Source organism: Vipera ursinii (genome assembly GCF_947247035.1).
Source record: "Vipera ursinii genome assembly, chromosome: 1".
Lineage (NCBI taxonomy): Eukaryota > Metazoa > Chordata > Lepidosauria > Squamata > Viperidae > Vipera > Vipera ursinii.
This window is the reverse complement of record NC_139512.1, coordinates 185,860,098-185,874,238: the sequence shown is the minus strand read 5'-3', so window position 1 is coordinate 185,874,238 and position 14,141 is coordinate 185,860,098. Positions and strand designations below refer to the sequence as shown.

The window sequence follows — 14,141 nt, the reverse complement described above, 5'->3', positions numbered from 1 at the left end:
GAAGAGATTAAATTGAAGGAGAAAGCTTTTGTTTTGAACCCATCAGATAAGAGATTAAGGGTTTCTATAAATTTGTTGAAAGAGCAATTTAATATGTTAATGGCTGATCAGGTTGCAACTAATTTGCGTTATGTGAAGCATAATACGTTTTGTAATGCAAACAAGCCTGGTACGTGGTTGGCTTATAAATTAAGGAAGAAACAGAAATTACGTATTATACAGAAAATAAAGGTAAAGAGGTATATCAACAAAAGTTGATTAAAAAGAGTCTTTTAAATTTTTATACAAAGTTATATGCTAGTGAAAATATACAAGCTGGCCACCTGTCCTGGAATTCCGTGAAAAGTGGAATAGATAAATAATTACAGGAAGCACATTTTCCTAGACTTTCAAATGAACAACGGAAGGAGATGAATTGTTTAATTACCTCTGAGAAAATTATTTTAGCAATTAAGCAGTTAAAAGTGGGTAACGCTCCTGGTACGGATGGATTATCAGCAATTTATTATAAAATATTATTTGCAGAGATGATAGAACCATTAAAGGAATTGTTTAATAATATCCAGATTGGAGGAGAAGTGCCTCCGTCTTGGAGAAGACCTTTTATATCACTGATTCCAAAAGAGGACCAAGACCTTACCCAGCCTAAGAATTATAGACCTATATCGCTTTTGAATACATATTATAAGATTTTTTCAAAAATATTGGCAAATAGATTAATGCAAGTTTTGAAGCAAATGATTCATAGTGATTAGTCTGGATTTATAACTGGAAGATATATGAAATATAATGTAATTTAATTGAGTATTTGGATAAGAACAACCAAGTACCCGTGGCATTGATATTTTTGGATGCTGAAAAAGCTTTTGATCAGTTGAATTGGCAATTTTTATTGAAAGTTGTTGATAAAATGAATTTTGGGCATAAATTTTTACATTCTGTTAGGGCTATATATCAACAACAATTGGCACAAATTATAATTAATCGGGGATTAACAGAGGCATTTAAAATTGAAAAAGGCACAAGACAGGGATGTCCCCTATCACCATTGTTGTATGTTTTAACATTGGAGATTTTATTGATTAAAATTCGTGAATCAACTATAATAAAGGGAATAAAAATAAAACAGAATGATTATAGGTTAAGAGCCTTTGCGGATGACTTGGTTGTCACAATATCTCAACCGATTCAATCGGTTATAGACTTGATGGATATTATAACTCAATATGGGAAAGTTTCTGGTTTTAAGGTAAATAATAATAAGACTAAAATATTATCTAAAAATATGACCATGAATGAAAAGGAAATGCTAGTAAAATTGACAGGTTATGAAATAGTGAAAAAGGTTAAATATTTGGGAGTATATATTACAGCCTCTAATGTGAAATTATATAAGAATAATTATGAGACATTATGGCTAAAAGTACAAAAGGATTTAAATAATTGGAAAAAACTACAATTATCTTTGCTGGGGAAAATTGCAGCTGTTAAAATGAATGTTTTACCAAAGTTTCTCTTTTTGTTTCAAATGATAGGTAAAGGTAAAGGATCCCCCGCACATGCGTGCTAGTCGTTTCCGACTCTAGGGGTCGGTGCTCATCTCCGTTACAAAGCCGAAGAGCCAGCACTTGTCTGAGGACGTCTCCGTGGTCATGTGGCCGGCATGACTAGACGCCAAAGGCGCACGGAACACTGTTACCTTCCCACCGTAGTGGTCCCTATTTTTCTACTTGCATTTTTACGTGCTTTCGAACTGCTAGGTTGGCAGAATTCAAATGATACCTATATTGAAAAAAGATGCTAATCCGGATGAATGGCAGAAGGGTATTAATAAATTTATCTGGGCGGGGAAAAAACCAAGAGTTAAACTTAAGATTCTATAAGACGCACGGGAAAGAGGAGGACTTAAGGTGCCTAACTTGAAATTATATTATGATGCGATAGTTTTAACATTGGTTAGTGATTGGCTTAATTTAACAAATAAAAGAACACTTTATCTTGAGGGATGGGACTTATTATATGGGTGGCATGCATATTTAATTTATGACAAAAAAAGTTGACAAGGCTTTTAAATCTCATATTTTAAGAAGTGCTTTATTGCGTGTCTGGAAAAAGTATTATTATAAATTAAATTATAAAATACCAATTTGGGGGATTCCTGGACATGCGATAGAGGGTGTATCTATGGGTGTGAGTTTGGATATGATTTCTTATAAGGAATTACTTAGATTGGTAGGGAATGATTGACAATTAAAGTTGTTAGTTGAGTTAAAACAAGAAAATATTGTACAGTCCTGGTTCCAGTATACTTAATTGCAAGCTAAGTTAGATCAGAAGGTTGGCATTACACTACTGGACGAAAATTTGGTAAAACAGATCAAAGATCAAAATCGAGCACATATAGAGAATTTACAATGCTTTAATAGAATTGGATTCGGAAATGGAATTAGTTAAAGATTGTATGGTAAAGTGGGCTCAAAATATTCATGAACCAATCCCATTGGATATATGGGTTAAAAATGTTAAATTTACCCAGGCCCAAAATTTAAGAGAAAATTTTTATAAAATGTTTTATAGATGGCATTTGGATCCTAAAAAGTTGTCTTGCATGTATCCTAATTTACAGCCCAAATGTTGGAGATGTGGCAGTTTGGATGCCATTTATTTTCATATCTGGTGGACTTGTAGAAATATAAAAGCTTTTTGGATTAAAATTTGGTGGAACATTCAAAAGATTTTTAAGAGAAAGATAAAGTTTACCCCACAACTAATTTTATTGGGTATTATTATAGATCAGACATGTCAAATACAAGGCCCGGGGGCCGGATCTGGCCCGCGAAGTGGTTTCATGTGGCCCGCAAAGCCACCCTGGAAACAGTGAGGGAATGGCCCCCACTGCCTTGGCCCTGGCCCAGAGACCCTCCTTCTGCCAGAGACCCCCAGATTTGTCCCACTCCTGCCCAGGCCCCCATAGGCACCCTTAATGCAAACAATGTAGTTGGCCATGCCCACCCATTAGGCCATATGCACTCTAGCCACGCCCACCCAGTAGGCCACGCCCACCCTGGCCATACCCACCCAGCCCCGAGGGCAACCGCAATGCTGATGTGGCCCTCAATGAAATTGAGTTTGACACTAACTTGATGTTGAACTTGATAACAGCTGCAAGATTATTGGTAGGGCAATATTGGAAGAAGGATAGTTTGCCTACTATAGAAGAATGGACGTTTAAAGTGTCAAATTTAGCAGAAATGGTTAAGATTTCTGCTTATCTGAAGGATCATTCACAAGAAAGATAAATTTCGGTCTGGAGAAGATGGATAAATTATATTCAGAATAAATATGGGACTAAAAAGTTCCATTTAGCTTATGGGTAAATTTTAGATTGTTATTATTATTAATAGTTTATTATAGCGGAATTTTTATTAGTTTTAATTATATGGTATTATTATTATTTTTAGTATTAGTATTGTTTAATAACTTGGATATTAATTTGTTTATGTTTTTATTATTATTATGTTCACTTTTGTTTGTATTTACGTTAAAGGGGAGTTAAAGCGCACTATGAACTTGGTTATTTATATTTATTTATTTTATTTTAATTCCATTTATATCCCGCCCTTCTCCGAAGACTCAGGGCGGCTTACAAGCTTAGCAGTAGCCTTCATTCTATGTATATGCCTGCTTATTAGGGCTTTCACACACCCCCCAAGCGGCATTATTACAAAGTCAGCTTAATTGCCCCCAACAATTTGGGTCCTCATTTTACCTACCTCGGAAGGATGGAAGGCTGAGTCAATAGTTGGTTAATGTTAGTTAGATTATGATTATTATATTTGTAACCCTGTGTTCAGCTTTGGGAAGTGGGGGAGGGAGGGGGGGTTGGGGGGGTTGGTTTTGGGGAATATATTGTAATTTTTACAAAACATTTTAATAAAAAAAAAGAAAAAAGAAAAGAGAGAGCAGATTCCTACATAAAAAAACAATAAACCTCTAATTTTATGTTACGGAGATTTCTCATTCAGCAACTGCATTGTTTAGCAAGTATTTGCAGTTATACTGGCAATGACACGAGTAACTTCATAACCAATCTTTGCATTTTAGTATTTTAACAGTTACATGTTTCAAACTATAAGCCACACATGCTTTTTGTCAGCTGTCTTTGGAGCGTAACATGTAATATACCAGTAACCTGTAAAATTAATATTTTCTGTTACTTACTTCTTTATCTAATTCAGCTTGATCTTTTATAGACTTTTCTGCCAGTTTTTTAGCAACATTCTCTTCAGATCCTGTGGGCTAAGGAGAGAATATTTTTTAAAAAATATCTAGAATCATTAACAGGCTGAAAAAGTAGTCCTCAACTCATGATGGCAATTGAGACTGGACATTCTGTTAAGCAATGCAGTCGTATTGGCAAGACTCAGGGAGGGTATGTGGGAGTACACAAAGTAGCCAGTGCAGTTTAAGTGCAGAAGGGCAGGAGAAGGTGCACAGGTAGGGGAGACTTGCCCCAGTGACTTGCAACTTTCCCTGCCAGCTTTTCCACTGACTTTCCTGGGAATCTGACAGGAAAAGTTGCATGTGGCAATCATAAGATCATGGGGTACTGCAAGTTGTTTGTAAGTGCAAGCCAGTTGCCAAGCTCCCAGACTGTGATCAGATGTCCAAGGAGGTGCCTGGGAGGCCAGAACTCCAAGAACTATGGCCATAACCACCATTTAGCACCATCATAACTTTGAACAGTTATTGAACTAATACTCATAAGTTGAGGACTATCTGTATTATCTCTTTAGTTTTCTGTGACAAATAATCCTCACCAATAAGCAATACTACATACATGCAATTCTGCTCTCAAAGTCTGAATCAAGAAACTCCATTATTAATGAACAGAATGGATTTCAGACTTATATAAGTTAGTTCATAGATTAATTTAACCAATTCTTGATGGTCATAGAAATTTCACTGATAGTCAATGACTATATTTCATATCAGAGCTGAAATGGTTATATAGTAATCTGAGCTCATGTCTTCAAAGTTGTCACACATTAATTTGTTACAAATTAATATAGGTAGTCCTCAACTTACAACAATTGAGCCAAAAATTTATGTTGCTAAGTGAGAAATTTGTTGTGAGTTTTGCCCCATTTTATGACTTTCTCATCATATTTATTAAGTAAATTACTGTAGTTCTTAAATTTATAACACATTTGTTAAGTGAATCTTGGCTTCCCCATTGACTCTGCTTGTCAAAAGTTCACAAAAAGGGATCACATGACCTTGGGACACTGCATTATAAATGTGAGTTGTCAAATATCTGAATGTAAATCCCATCACCATGAGGATGTTGCAACACTCATAAATGTGAAAAATGGTTGTAAGTCTCTTTTTTCAGTGCTGTTGCAATTTCGAACAGTCACTAAATGAGCTGCTGTAAGTTGAGCACTACCTGTAAGACCATACTCAATTAACTCACATTAACCAAATAAACCATTATTTTCATCTGGAGCAATTTAGAAATCTCCCAGTGAAATCAATGAGAACCACCAACTAACTTGATTGCATCATTCTCTTAGATTTAAGTAGTTTCAGAGCTTTCATTGTTTATTTGATGTACTAGGTGTCATAATATTGCTATGTTTAAAAAGTAAAATACTAGTTATTTTAAAAGGCTTTTATATTTACTATTTACATGAGATAAAGAATGAAAGTTCTGAATGTATTTAAATCTAAGAGAATGATTGAATCATGTCTTTTATAAGAAAAAATGTTTTGCCTTTCAAAAGAATTGCCATAGAATTTGCAATATTAAAATTAATATTTAGAAATGCATCCATAGCTATGACTGCAGTTCATACTTTAAATAACTTGGTGATGTTAAATTTTTGAGTAATTATTTATTAAATTTCTCCACTGCCCATCTCACTTAAAGTGACTCTTAGATACATGCATTTTTATATGGATATGCTTAAAACGTGTTAATTCCAATTATCATTAACAATTACTGTACACATTACCTTTTTGTCTGTTTTGTCTTTTCTTTCTTCTCGTGTCGTTTCTATATCTTTACCTCTTTCCCTCCGTTTGTCTTTTTCTTTGCCCCTGTCTCGGACTTTCTCATAATCTTTATCCCTGTCTCTAGGTTTATCTTTTTCTCGTAATCTGTCTTTTTCTCTTCCTCCCTCATATTGTTTCCTTTCCTTGTCTCTTTCTTTATCACATTCTTCTTTTTCTCCTTCTCCTTCTCCTTTTTCTTTGTCTCTAATTTTCTCTGACTCTCTTCCTGATTTGGACAATCTATTCTTCATTCTCTCTTTTTCATATTTTTCACTTCCATTAACAGTTTTATCAAAATTATTGGGATGATTTTCATAATCTTTATATTTTTCATTTTCTCTTTGCTTGCTTTCTTCCTCTTTCAATTCTTCTTTAATTTTTTGATCCTGAACTGTACTTTTGTCTTTTATTTCAGAGTCACCTCTTCCCTAAATAATAAAATACAAAATATTAAATTACATACAAAATATTTGAGTAATTCAAAATGTTAGCCGTCATCCTTAAAACCCTTTATGGATTAGGACCTAGATATCTTTGGGATTCATTATAGATAATGAATTCATTATTGATAATAATTCCTGTTAAAAAGCAATGTGATTGTAAAATGTGATATCACATGACTGTATTGCTTTTTGACAGTTATTAATTGGGAAGAAGTGGGAGTCTCAGATAAGCAGGCCAATGGGTGAAAGCTGCAGGTGAGAGCGATGGGAAGGCAAATGCCACAGGGAGATGTTACAGAAAATGAGCAGCTTAGTGTGTGCTGCAACCAAGCAGTATGGAATATGGACAAGTAGTTGAGTGCAGGCAGGCGCTAAGGAGCACAGATGAGTGAATGGGTACCATAGGCAGGCATTATAGAGTACAGGCAGGTGTGCAGATAGGTGCACAGTTACTGCAGGTGGGTGTCATAAGCAGGTGCTATGGAATGTGAAGATGAGCAAGTGCCTTGAGTGAAAGAGCATGTGAAAAAGTGATGCAGGTTTTTTGAGATTTTGGTTATGGGAAGCCAAGCAGGAAAGATTGCAAATGGCTTCAAATGCATATGACTTCAGGACACTGCAGCATTGTAATTACAAACTGGTTGCCAAGTGCCCAAATTATGATAATGTGACAGTGGAGACACTGTGGTCATAACCTGAAGATTGCTTTGATTTATAAGTAGTCTTTGACTTATAATCACTCATTCAGTGACCATTCAAAATTACAGTCATGCTGAACGAAAAGACTTATGACCTGTATCTGAAGTTATAGCTGCTGCAATGCCCCCAATATCACATGAACAAAATTTGGACACTTGGCAATCCACTCACCCTAATGATTGACACAGTGATGCTACAGCACCCCCCATTCATCTTTCCCTGTCCCCTCCTTGGGCCTATCTTTCACATGGCTGGGTCCCCACAGTCCTCAGACCTGCTTTCCGCATCATGCCTCACTTCACTTACTTTTTCAAAAGATTACTTTGGGTAAAACTGGCCCATCTGCCCTATGGCCTTTCTATACAGAGGACCCATGGTACCATCCTGGAAATGTTTACAATTCTCTCAATCCAAGAATTTCCAAATAGTGCATTGGCTTCTTCTCTTTCTCAAAGGTAATCTTTAGTAAAGGTAAGTGGACTGAGATGTGATGTGGGGGGAGAAGAACCCAGGTTGTGGAATCCAACAGAACAGGAAACAGAGCATGGGGTGCCTCAGAGGATAGAGGTGGCCCTGGGAAGCTCAAGGCAGGCCTTATGTAAGCTAGGGAGGCCTCCTAGGGGTTCCCAGGGTCTGCTTAATGACAAGCAGGAGAGCGGGGATTGTTGTCGTTCAACAAGATGATCACATGGGTGCTTTGCTCAATGATTGCCAAACTTAAAATCGTAATTCTGGGCTCGACTATTGTTGTAAATCAAGGACTACCTTTATATTTCTTATGTATTTTGTTTTAAGCTGAGTTTAATCAGTTATTACTTAGCTTCATTTACGACTGCATCAGCACAGAAACCAAGTAAATAAAGAAATAAAACAATTTCCCTGGGTTTTTTTATTCAACCCTATGTTTTTTTAATCCAACAGGTTGTTCAAATTACCTCTTTATGATATCTACATTCTTCTGTTTTAGATTCTCTGTTTTGAGATTTAGATGAATATAGTGTCTTTTCTTTAATAGCTTTTTCTTCATCAAGAACTTTCTGAACAGCTTCATCACTGGAAAGCTACATAAAAGAAATGCACATTAAACTACTAGAATACATGTAACATGTAACCAGATTACAAACAAGCACCCCATGCCCTCGTTCTCTGGCCTCCCTGCATTCACACATAACCCACAAGACTCTTTTCCCAGCCTCCTTGCTTTCACATTCACATACCTTATATGCCCTCTTTCCTCAGTCTCTCTGCACACACACGCACAACTACACCCTCTTTCTCTGGCCTCCCTGTGCTCACATACATGCATGCACCACATGGCCTCTTTCCCTGGGTGCCCTGCACTTTCACATATCCCACATCCTCTTTCCCCAACTTCCCATTGCTCACTTGCACACAGACATACATTCCACATTATCTTTCCTCAGCTTTCCTCTGCTCCCACACTCCACACTCTTTCCCTGCATTGCGCACACTCCATAGCCTCTTTCCCTGCATTCACCCACATTGCACTTTCTTTTCCTGGCCTTTCTGAGCTTGTATCACATTACAGCACCTCTTCCTCAACTCATATGTGATGTGCACTGGGCCTTCTAGGGCCTCCCCCACCTTCCTTGTGGTACATCCACACTCTTTACCTGGGATCCTTTCGCTTTCGAATTTGCATGTTTGGAATTACAATCAGGGCTGCCTGAACTGCCATTCCTATGATCACATGATATCATGCTTTATAACCTTATCACTTAGTGACAGCACTTCTAGGTATACAAAATTCTGAAAACTGTTGAAGTTCCAGATGCCTAAAAGGCAAATATTCCCCTCTATCTTCAAAAAAAGGAAAAAATATAAATAAAGGAAACTTTAGATCCATTTGACACCTTGGTGGAATGATTTTATTTCTTTTTAATGAGGTAAAATTTGTAGTTCATTATATGAAAGCTGGAGCCAATGCCTGATTTCAGCTACGCATTTGGCAAGGTACCTATGTGGCAAGCTAATTAGCCATCTATGGGCTGGATGGCTTGAAACTTATATCCAATTTCTCATTGGATAATTATTTTCAACGGAGCACTGCAGTTATCAATCCTAAATCCTGTAATTAATGTTTTTCTTAATACTTTGGATAAATACATGAAGGGAATGCTTATCGGATGTGTAGATAATAGAAAATTCAGCGGATAACTAATACCTAGAATAAGGAGAAACAAATGAAAATAACCCCACAGGAGAAACTGGCTGGAATTTTACACAGATAAAATAGTTCCTTGCTAAAATCAAATACGTCAATACAAGGTTGGGGATGGGAGTGTAATGCATATATTCTTAATAACATTTGTGGAAAAGATCATGAAATAATCATTGATTACAAATTGTGTATGACCCAGAAGTGAGAAATGGTGGCAAAGAAAGGATTTGCATTATTTTTTTGCATCAACATTAGCAAATCATGGCAATAGTTCCTTTTATTTGGTTTTGCTCAGATCTCATTTCAAATACTGTGTCTGAGTACTGTACTTCTCAGAGGATTCAAAGAAATTGGAAGGATTCAAAGAAATTGGAAGAGCCATAATAGTTAGGAAATTAAAAATCACATCCTATGAAAACTGAAGACACTAGATATATTTAGAATAGGGAAAAAATAACAGCATGTTTTAAATATTTGAAAAAAATGTTACATAGAAGGTTCTTACTCTACATAGAAGGGATAGATAGCATCACCACCAGATGGATTTCTAACTGGCTGACAAACCATACTCAACAAGTAGTCCTTAATGATACTACATCTACATGGAGGGAAGTAAGCAGTGGAGTACCACAAGGTTCCGTCTTAGGCCCAGTGCTTTTTTTCAAAAAAAAAAAAAAGGTGCCGGAACTCTCATCTTGGCAAGTGCAGGAGGTGGGGGGGCGCTGCTGCAGTCACGGGTGCAAGGGGTGTTGGTGGCAGGCTGCCCCCTGGGGCTGGAGCCGGCATGGCTGGTGCTGTGGGAGCAGCGGGGCCCGCTCTATACGGCGGGGCTGTGCGGTGCGGACAGTGGAGGCGGTGCAAGCCAGGTGATGCAGAAAAAAAGCCCTGCTTTTATGTTTTAATCTTATGATTTTAAAAATATTGTAAGCTGCCCCAAACCTTGCCATGTGGATTTGCTCCAAATATTATATAATTGGTAAATAAAGGTAGAATATATGTTAAATATACATCAAATGATAATATGCTTCCCAACAAAGCCAATTTTGCTCAATGACAGACCAAGGAGTTAACTCGGAAAGAAAGGCAAGAGGAAAATCTAGAAGAGGTCTCTGCAACTTGTAGGAGGGAAAGGCCCACACTGATAAATTAAAAATCTTTGTGGTCTGCAAAGGAATGCTGGTGGGCTAATCAATGATTTGGTGACTAGAGGAGTATCTACAGTGTTGGAGTTCGTGGTCATGGTAAGCCATGGAGGCACTAGGCAACATGACTTTCAGGGCAGTGGTGGTGATTTTATTACTTTAAAAAAAAGTCTGTGCTCTGTCCAAAGGTGCTTGGTAGGCTGCATGGTCTAGAATTTATTTTGGAGCATTCAACTATCTAGAGCAGGCATGTCAAACTCATTTTGTTTGAGGCAACCTCTTATAAAAGAATTGCCATTAATTTCTTTTAATAAAATAATTTAAATCAATTTTTAACTTGATTTCAAATTAAATAAATTATATTGGCTGACAATGAGATTTTTTAGTACAATTGCCAAATTCAATAAACTGGTTTTAGGTATATGTGTGCACTAATTATTTCAACACCAATACATTTTAACAACATATTCTATTTTTAAATGAATGCAAATGCAAATTATATAATTTTTTGTGCAAAAAATAAAACAAAATAACAGATTTAAGAGCTGTTATCATTAGTTATCCTTAGATAAAAAATAATTCCATCATCCAAAACTTTGTTATACTGTTGCAGAGATGTTAACATAGAAAATAGATTATTAATTTATCTAAGACAGAAGCAGATGAAAAATGTGAGGTTCTTTCCTGTTGGCTTTTTTGAATTAGCTGTTTTACATTCTCAAAGTTTAGTTCCTAAAGAAGTAATCCTGTAAATAATTTTAATGTCCTCTTCTAGTGCAGTGTCTTTTATGACTCAAGGACTTCAATTCCCAGAATTCCTGAGCCAGCATGGCTCAGCTTGAAAACCTCTCCCTTTCCCCTCAGCATGGCTGGCGCAGGATTTCTGGGAGTTGAAGTCCACGAGTAATTAAAAAAGGGCCAAGATTGCCTAGCAATAGGCTTTCAGAGGGAGCTTTTTTTTGCAAAAAAAAAAGTGCCGGAAAGCCGTTCTGAGCGTTCTATGAGAAAAAAAGCCCTGCTTAGGCCCAATACTTTTCAATATCTTCATAAATGATTTAGATGAGGGAATAGAAGGGGAACTCATCAAATTTGCAAATGATACTAAATTGGCAGGAATATAGCATCATCATGAGGGAAGAAGTTGAAATAGTTTATTCCAGGAGGAGAGGGGTCTGTAGATATTTTCACAGCTCTCTTTCTTGCTCATGAAGTATACAGGTCCTCAATGGAAAGCAGGCTGGTAGCAATTGCTTTTTCTGCAGTTCTAAGTATTCATTGAAGTCCATACCTGTCTTTCTTGGTTGCAGTGCTAAACCAGACAGTTATAGAGGTGCAAATAACGGACTCAATAATTCCTTTGTAGAATTGTATCAGCAGTTCCCTGGGCAGTTTAAGTTTTCTGAGTTGGCACAGGAAGAACATTCTTTGTTGTGCTTTTCTGATGACATTTTTGATGTTAGATGTCCATTTTAAATCTTGAGATATTATAGAATATAATATACCTTATATAATAAGAGCTCTAAAACAAGATGGATCAACAATATCAGCAAGTTTTGAGGACCCAATTGGTAAAAGAAAGCTCAGGACTGTATGGGTTGGAAACATGTGCCAGAGGCCTTTATCCTGCAGTGGGTAGGCAATGGTTAAAATGAAAAAATACACACACACACACACACACACACACACACACACTAATCACAGTCCATTTAGAATACATAGTGGAAAAAAGCCTTGAGAGTTAATAAGGTTGATATTATTGGGCATTGCACACAAGAACATCTAATCATAAGAACAATTTTTCCCCATGCCATCACTCTGTTTAACAACTAATTCCTACAACACTGACAAAATACTTAGTAAAGATGTATTACTATGATACTCCTTATCTTTCCTATTACCTATCCTTATCTTCTTATGACTATAACTTTGCTGCTTGTATCTTACAATTTATATTGGGATTTTTTTAGTATCCTAGTATGATTTATGTTGTTTGCTTAGCTACCGTGTTTCCCCCAAAATAAGCCCGGGCCTTATATTTACTTTTGGTCCAAAAGATCCATTAGGGCTTGTTTTCAGGTGATGTCTTATTTTTTCACCACAAGGCCCAGCCCGGCCAGCGCCCCGTCCCCCAGATTACTCAGGGTTCCCTCCGTGAGGGAGGAAGGCTTTGGAAACTGCCTTTCCATTTGTAAGGTTATTGCTGCCAAAGGAGGGTCAACCAGTTATTAAGTTCAAAGGTTCACATACTTTTTCCACCCTGCACTGTGAATGTTTCCATCTTATGTTCAATTAAAACATGACAACAGCTAATGTTTGTGTAGTATTATTTTAAGCCAACTGTGTTTTTCTATTATTGTGACTTACATGACGTTTAGAGCGCATTTTATGGCCAATTCATGCAAAACTCCACGTAATCCCAAAGGGTTCACATACTTTTTCTTGCAACTGTAGATAAGGGCGGGGATTGTATGTGTGTTATGATGGGTTTGGGGGAAGGAGATTTCAGATTCTGGCATCCCTCCATGAGTGCCGATGTTTCGTTTCATTACTAAGACTTTTTAGATAAATAGTATGCCTGCAATTTGTTTGATTTGTCTCATTCATCGGAACTATGACAGTTAGCTGTATTAGAACCCTTTTTAAGCAAGTGGATACGCACTGCAGCATGCACAAGGTGAAAAAGGAGGAAAGGTGCCATCTTTACTGTGCCTGCAGAAGCAATGGCTATCCACCAAATTTCATCAGGTGATATAGCAAACCATGTGAGCCTGTCTATAACCAATATGAAAACATCTCGATGGCACGGATAACACTGCCTTACATTCATGGTGTATCTAAGGCCACGGCACGCATACTGGCCCCCTATAAAGTCAGTGTTGCCCATAAACCTGATCAGAACTTGCGTGCTCATCTCATGCGCCCAAAATATCCGCTGCCCAATGAAGAGAAGTACTGAGTCATATATAAGATGGCATGTGAGAACAGCCACTATAATTATATTGGGGAGACTGCCAAATGGCTGAGGACTAGCATACACGAACACAAGCTTGCAATCAGAAGACAGGAACAACATTCACAGGTGTGGGCACACATGGCCACATACAATCACACCTTTGATCTGGCGGGGGTTAAGGCGATCACCCGTGACAACACCAAAGGTGGACGATTGTTCAAAGAAGCCTGGTATTCCGACCACCTCTCAATCAACTGTCATATAGACCTCCCCCCTGCATACCAAGCCCTTAGGATTGGAAAAAGGAATGGCACGGACAACATGAACGCAGACAATGTAAACACTTACAGGGCATATTGCCAAACCAGGATCAGGATTGCATAATTACACAATGACCCCACACCACAGAACGTGAGAAAGAGGAAGAGCAACCATTAAGATCCTTCTGTATGAGAACACTTGCAATGACAAGAGCAATGGCTATGACTGATAGAACGGATAGCGATCACCCTCAGACAGCAGTCAGACAATCGCAGCCTACAAAAACGAGTGCGGCAGCTCGAGAAAATACGGCCGGCAGAAAAGAACAGACCGGTGACATGCTCCATGAGCGGAGCGCAAAAACGCCAATGATATAAACGTAGTTTCACTGCTCCAGCGCTTTT

General features: G+C 37.5%; 1 protein-coding gene across 3 annotated transcripts in view; it reads right to left on the bottom strand.

Moving 5' to 3' along the window:
• The window catches only part of TRAF3IP1 (TRAF3 interacting protein 1), a 158,410-nt gene that overhangs the window by 122,076 nt on the left and 22,193 nt on the right, over positions 1-14,141 (bottom strand). For all 3 annotated transcript variants that reach the window (XM_083350839.1, XM_083350840.1, XM_083350841.1), the window contains exons 4-6: positions 8,135-8,260; positions 6,018-6,485; positions 4,222-4,299 (exon numbers count right to left, since the gene is read on the bottom strand). In XM_083350839.1, the coding sequence (XP_083206965.1) occupies positions 4,222-4,299; positions 6,018-6,485; positions 8,135-8,260 (672 nt within the window). The remainder of the gene's footprint in view (positions 1-4,221; positions 4,300-6,017; positions 6,486-8,134; positions 8,261-14,141) is intronic.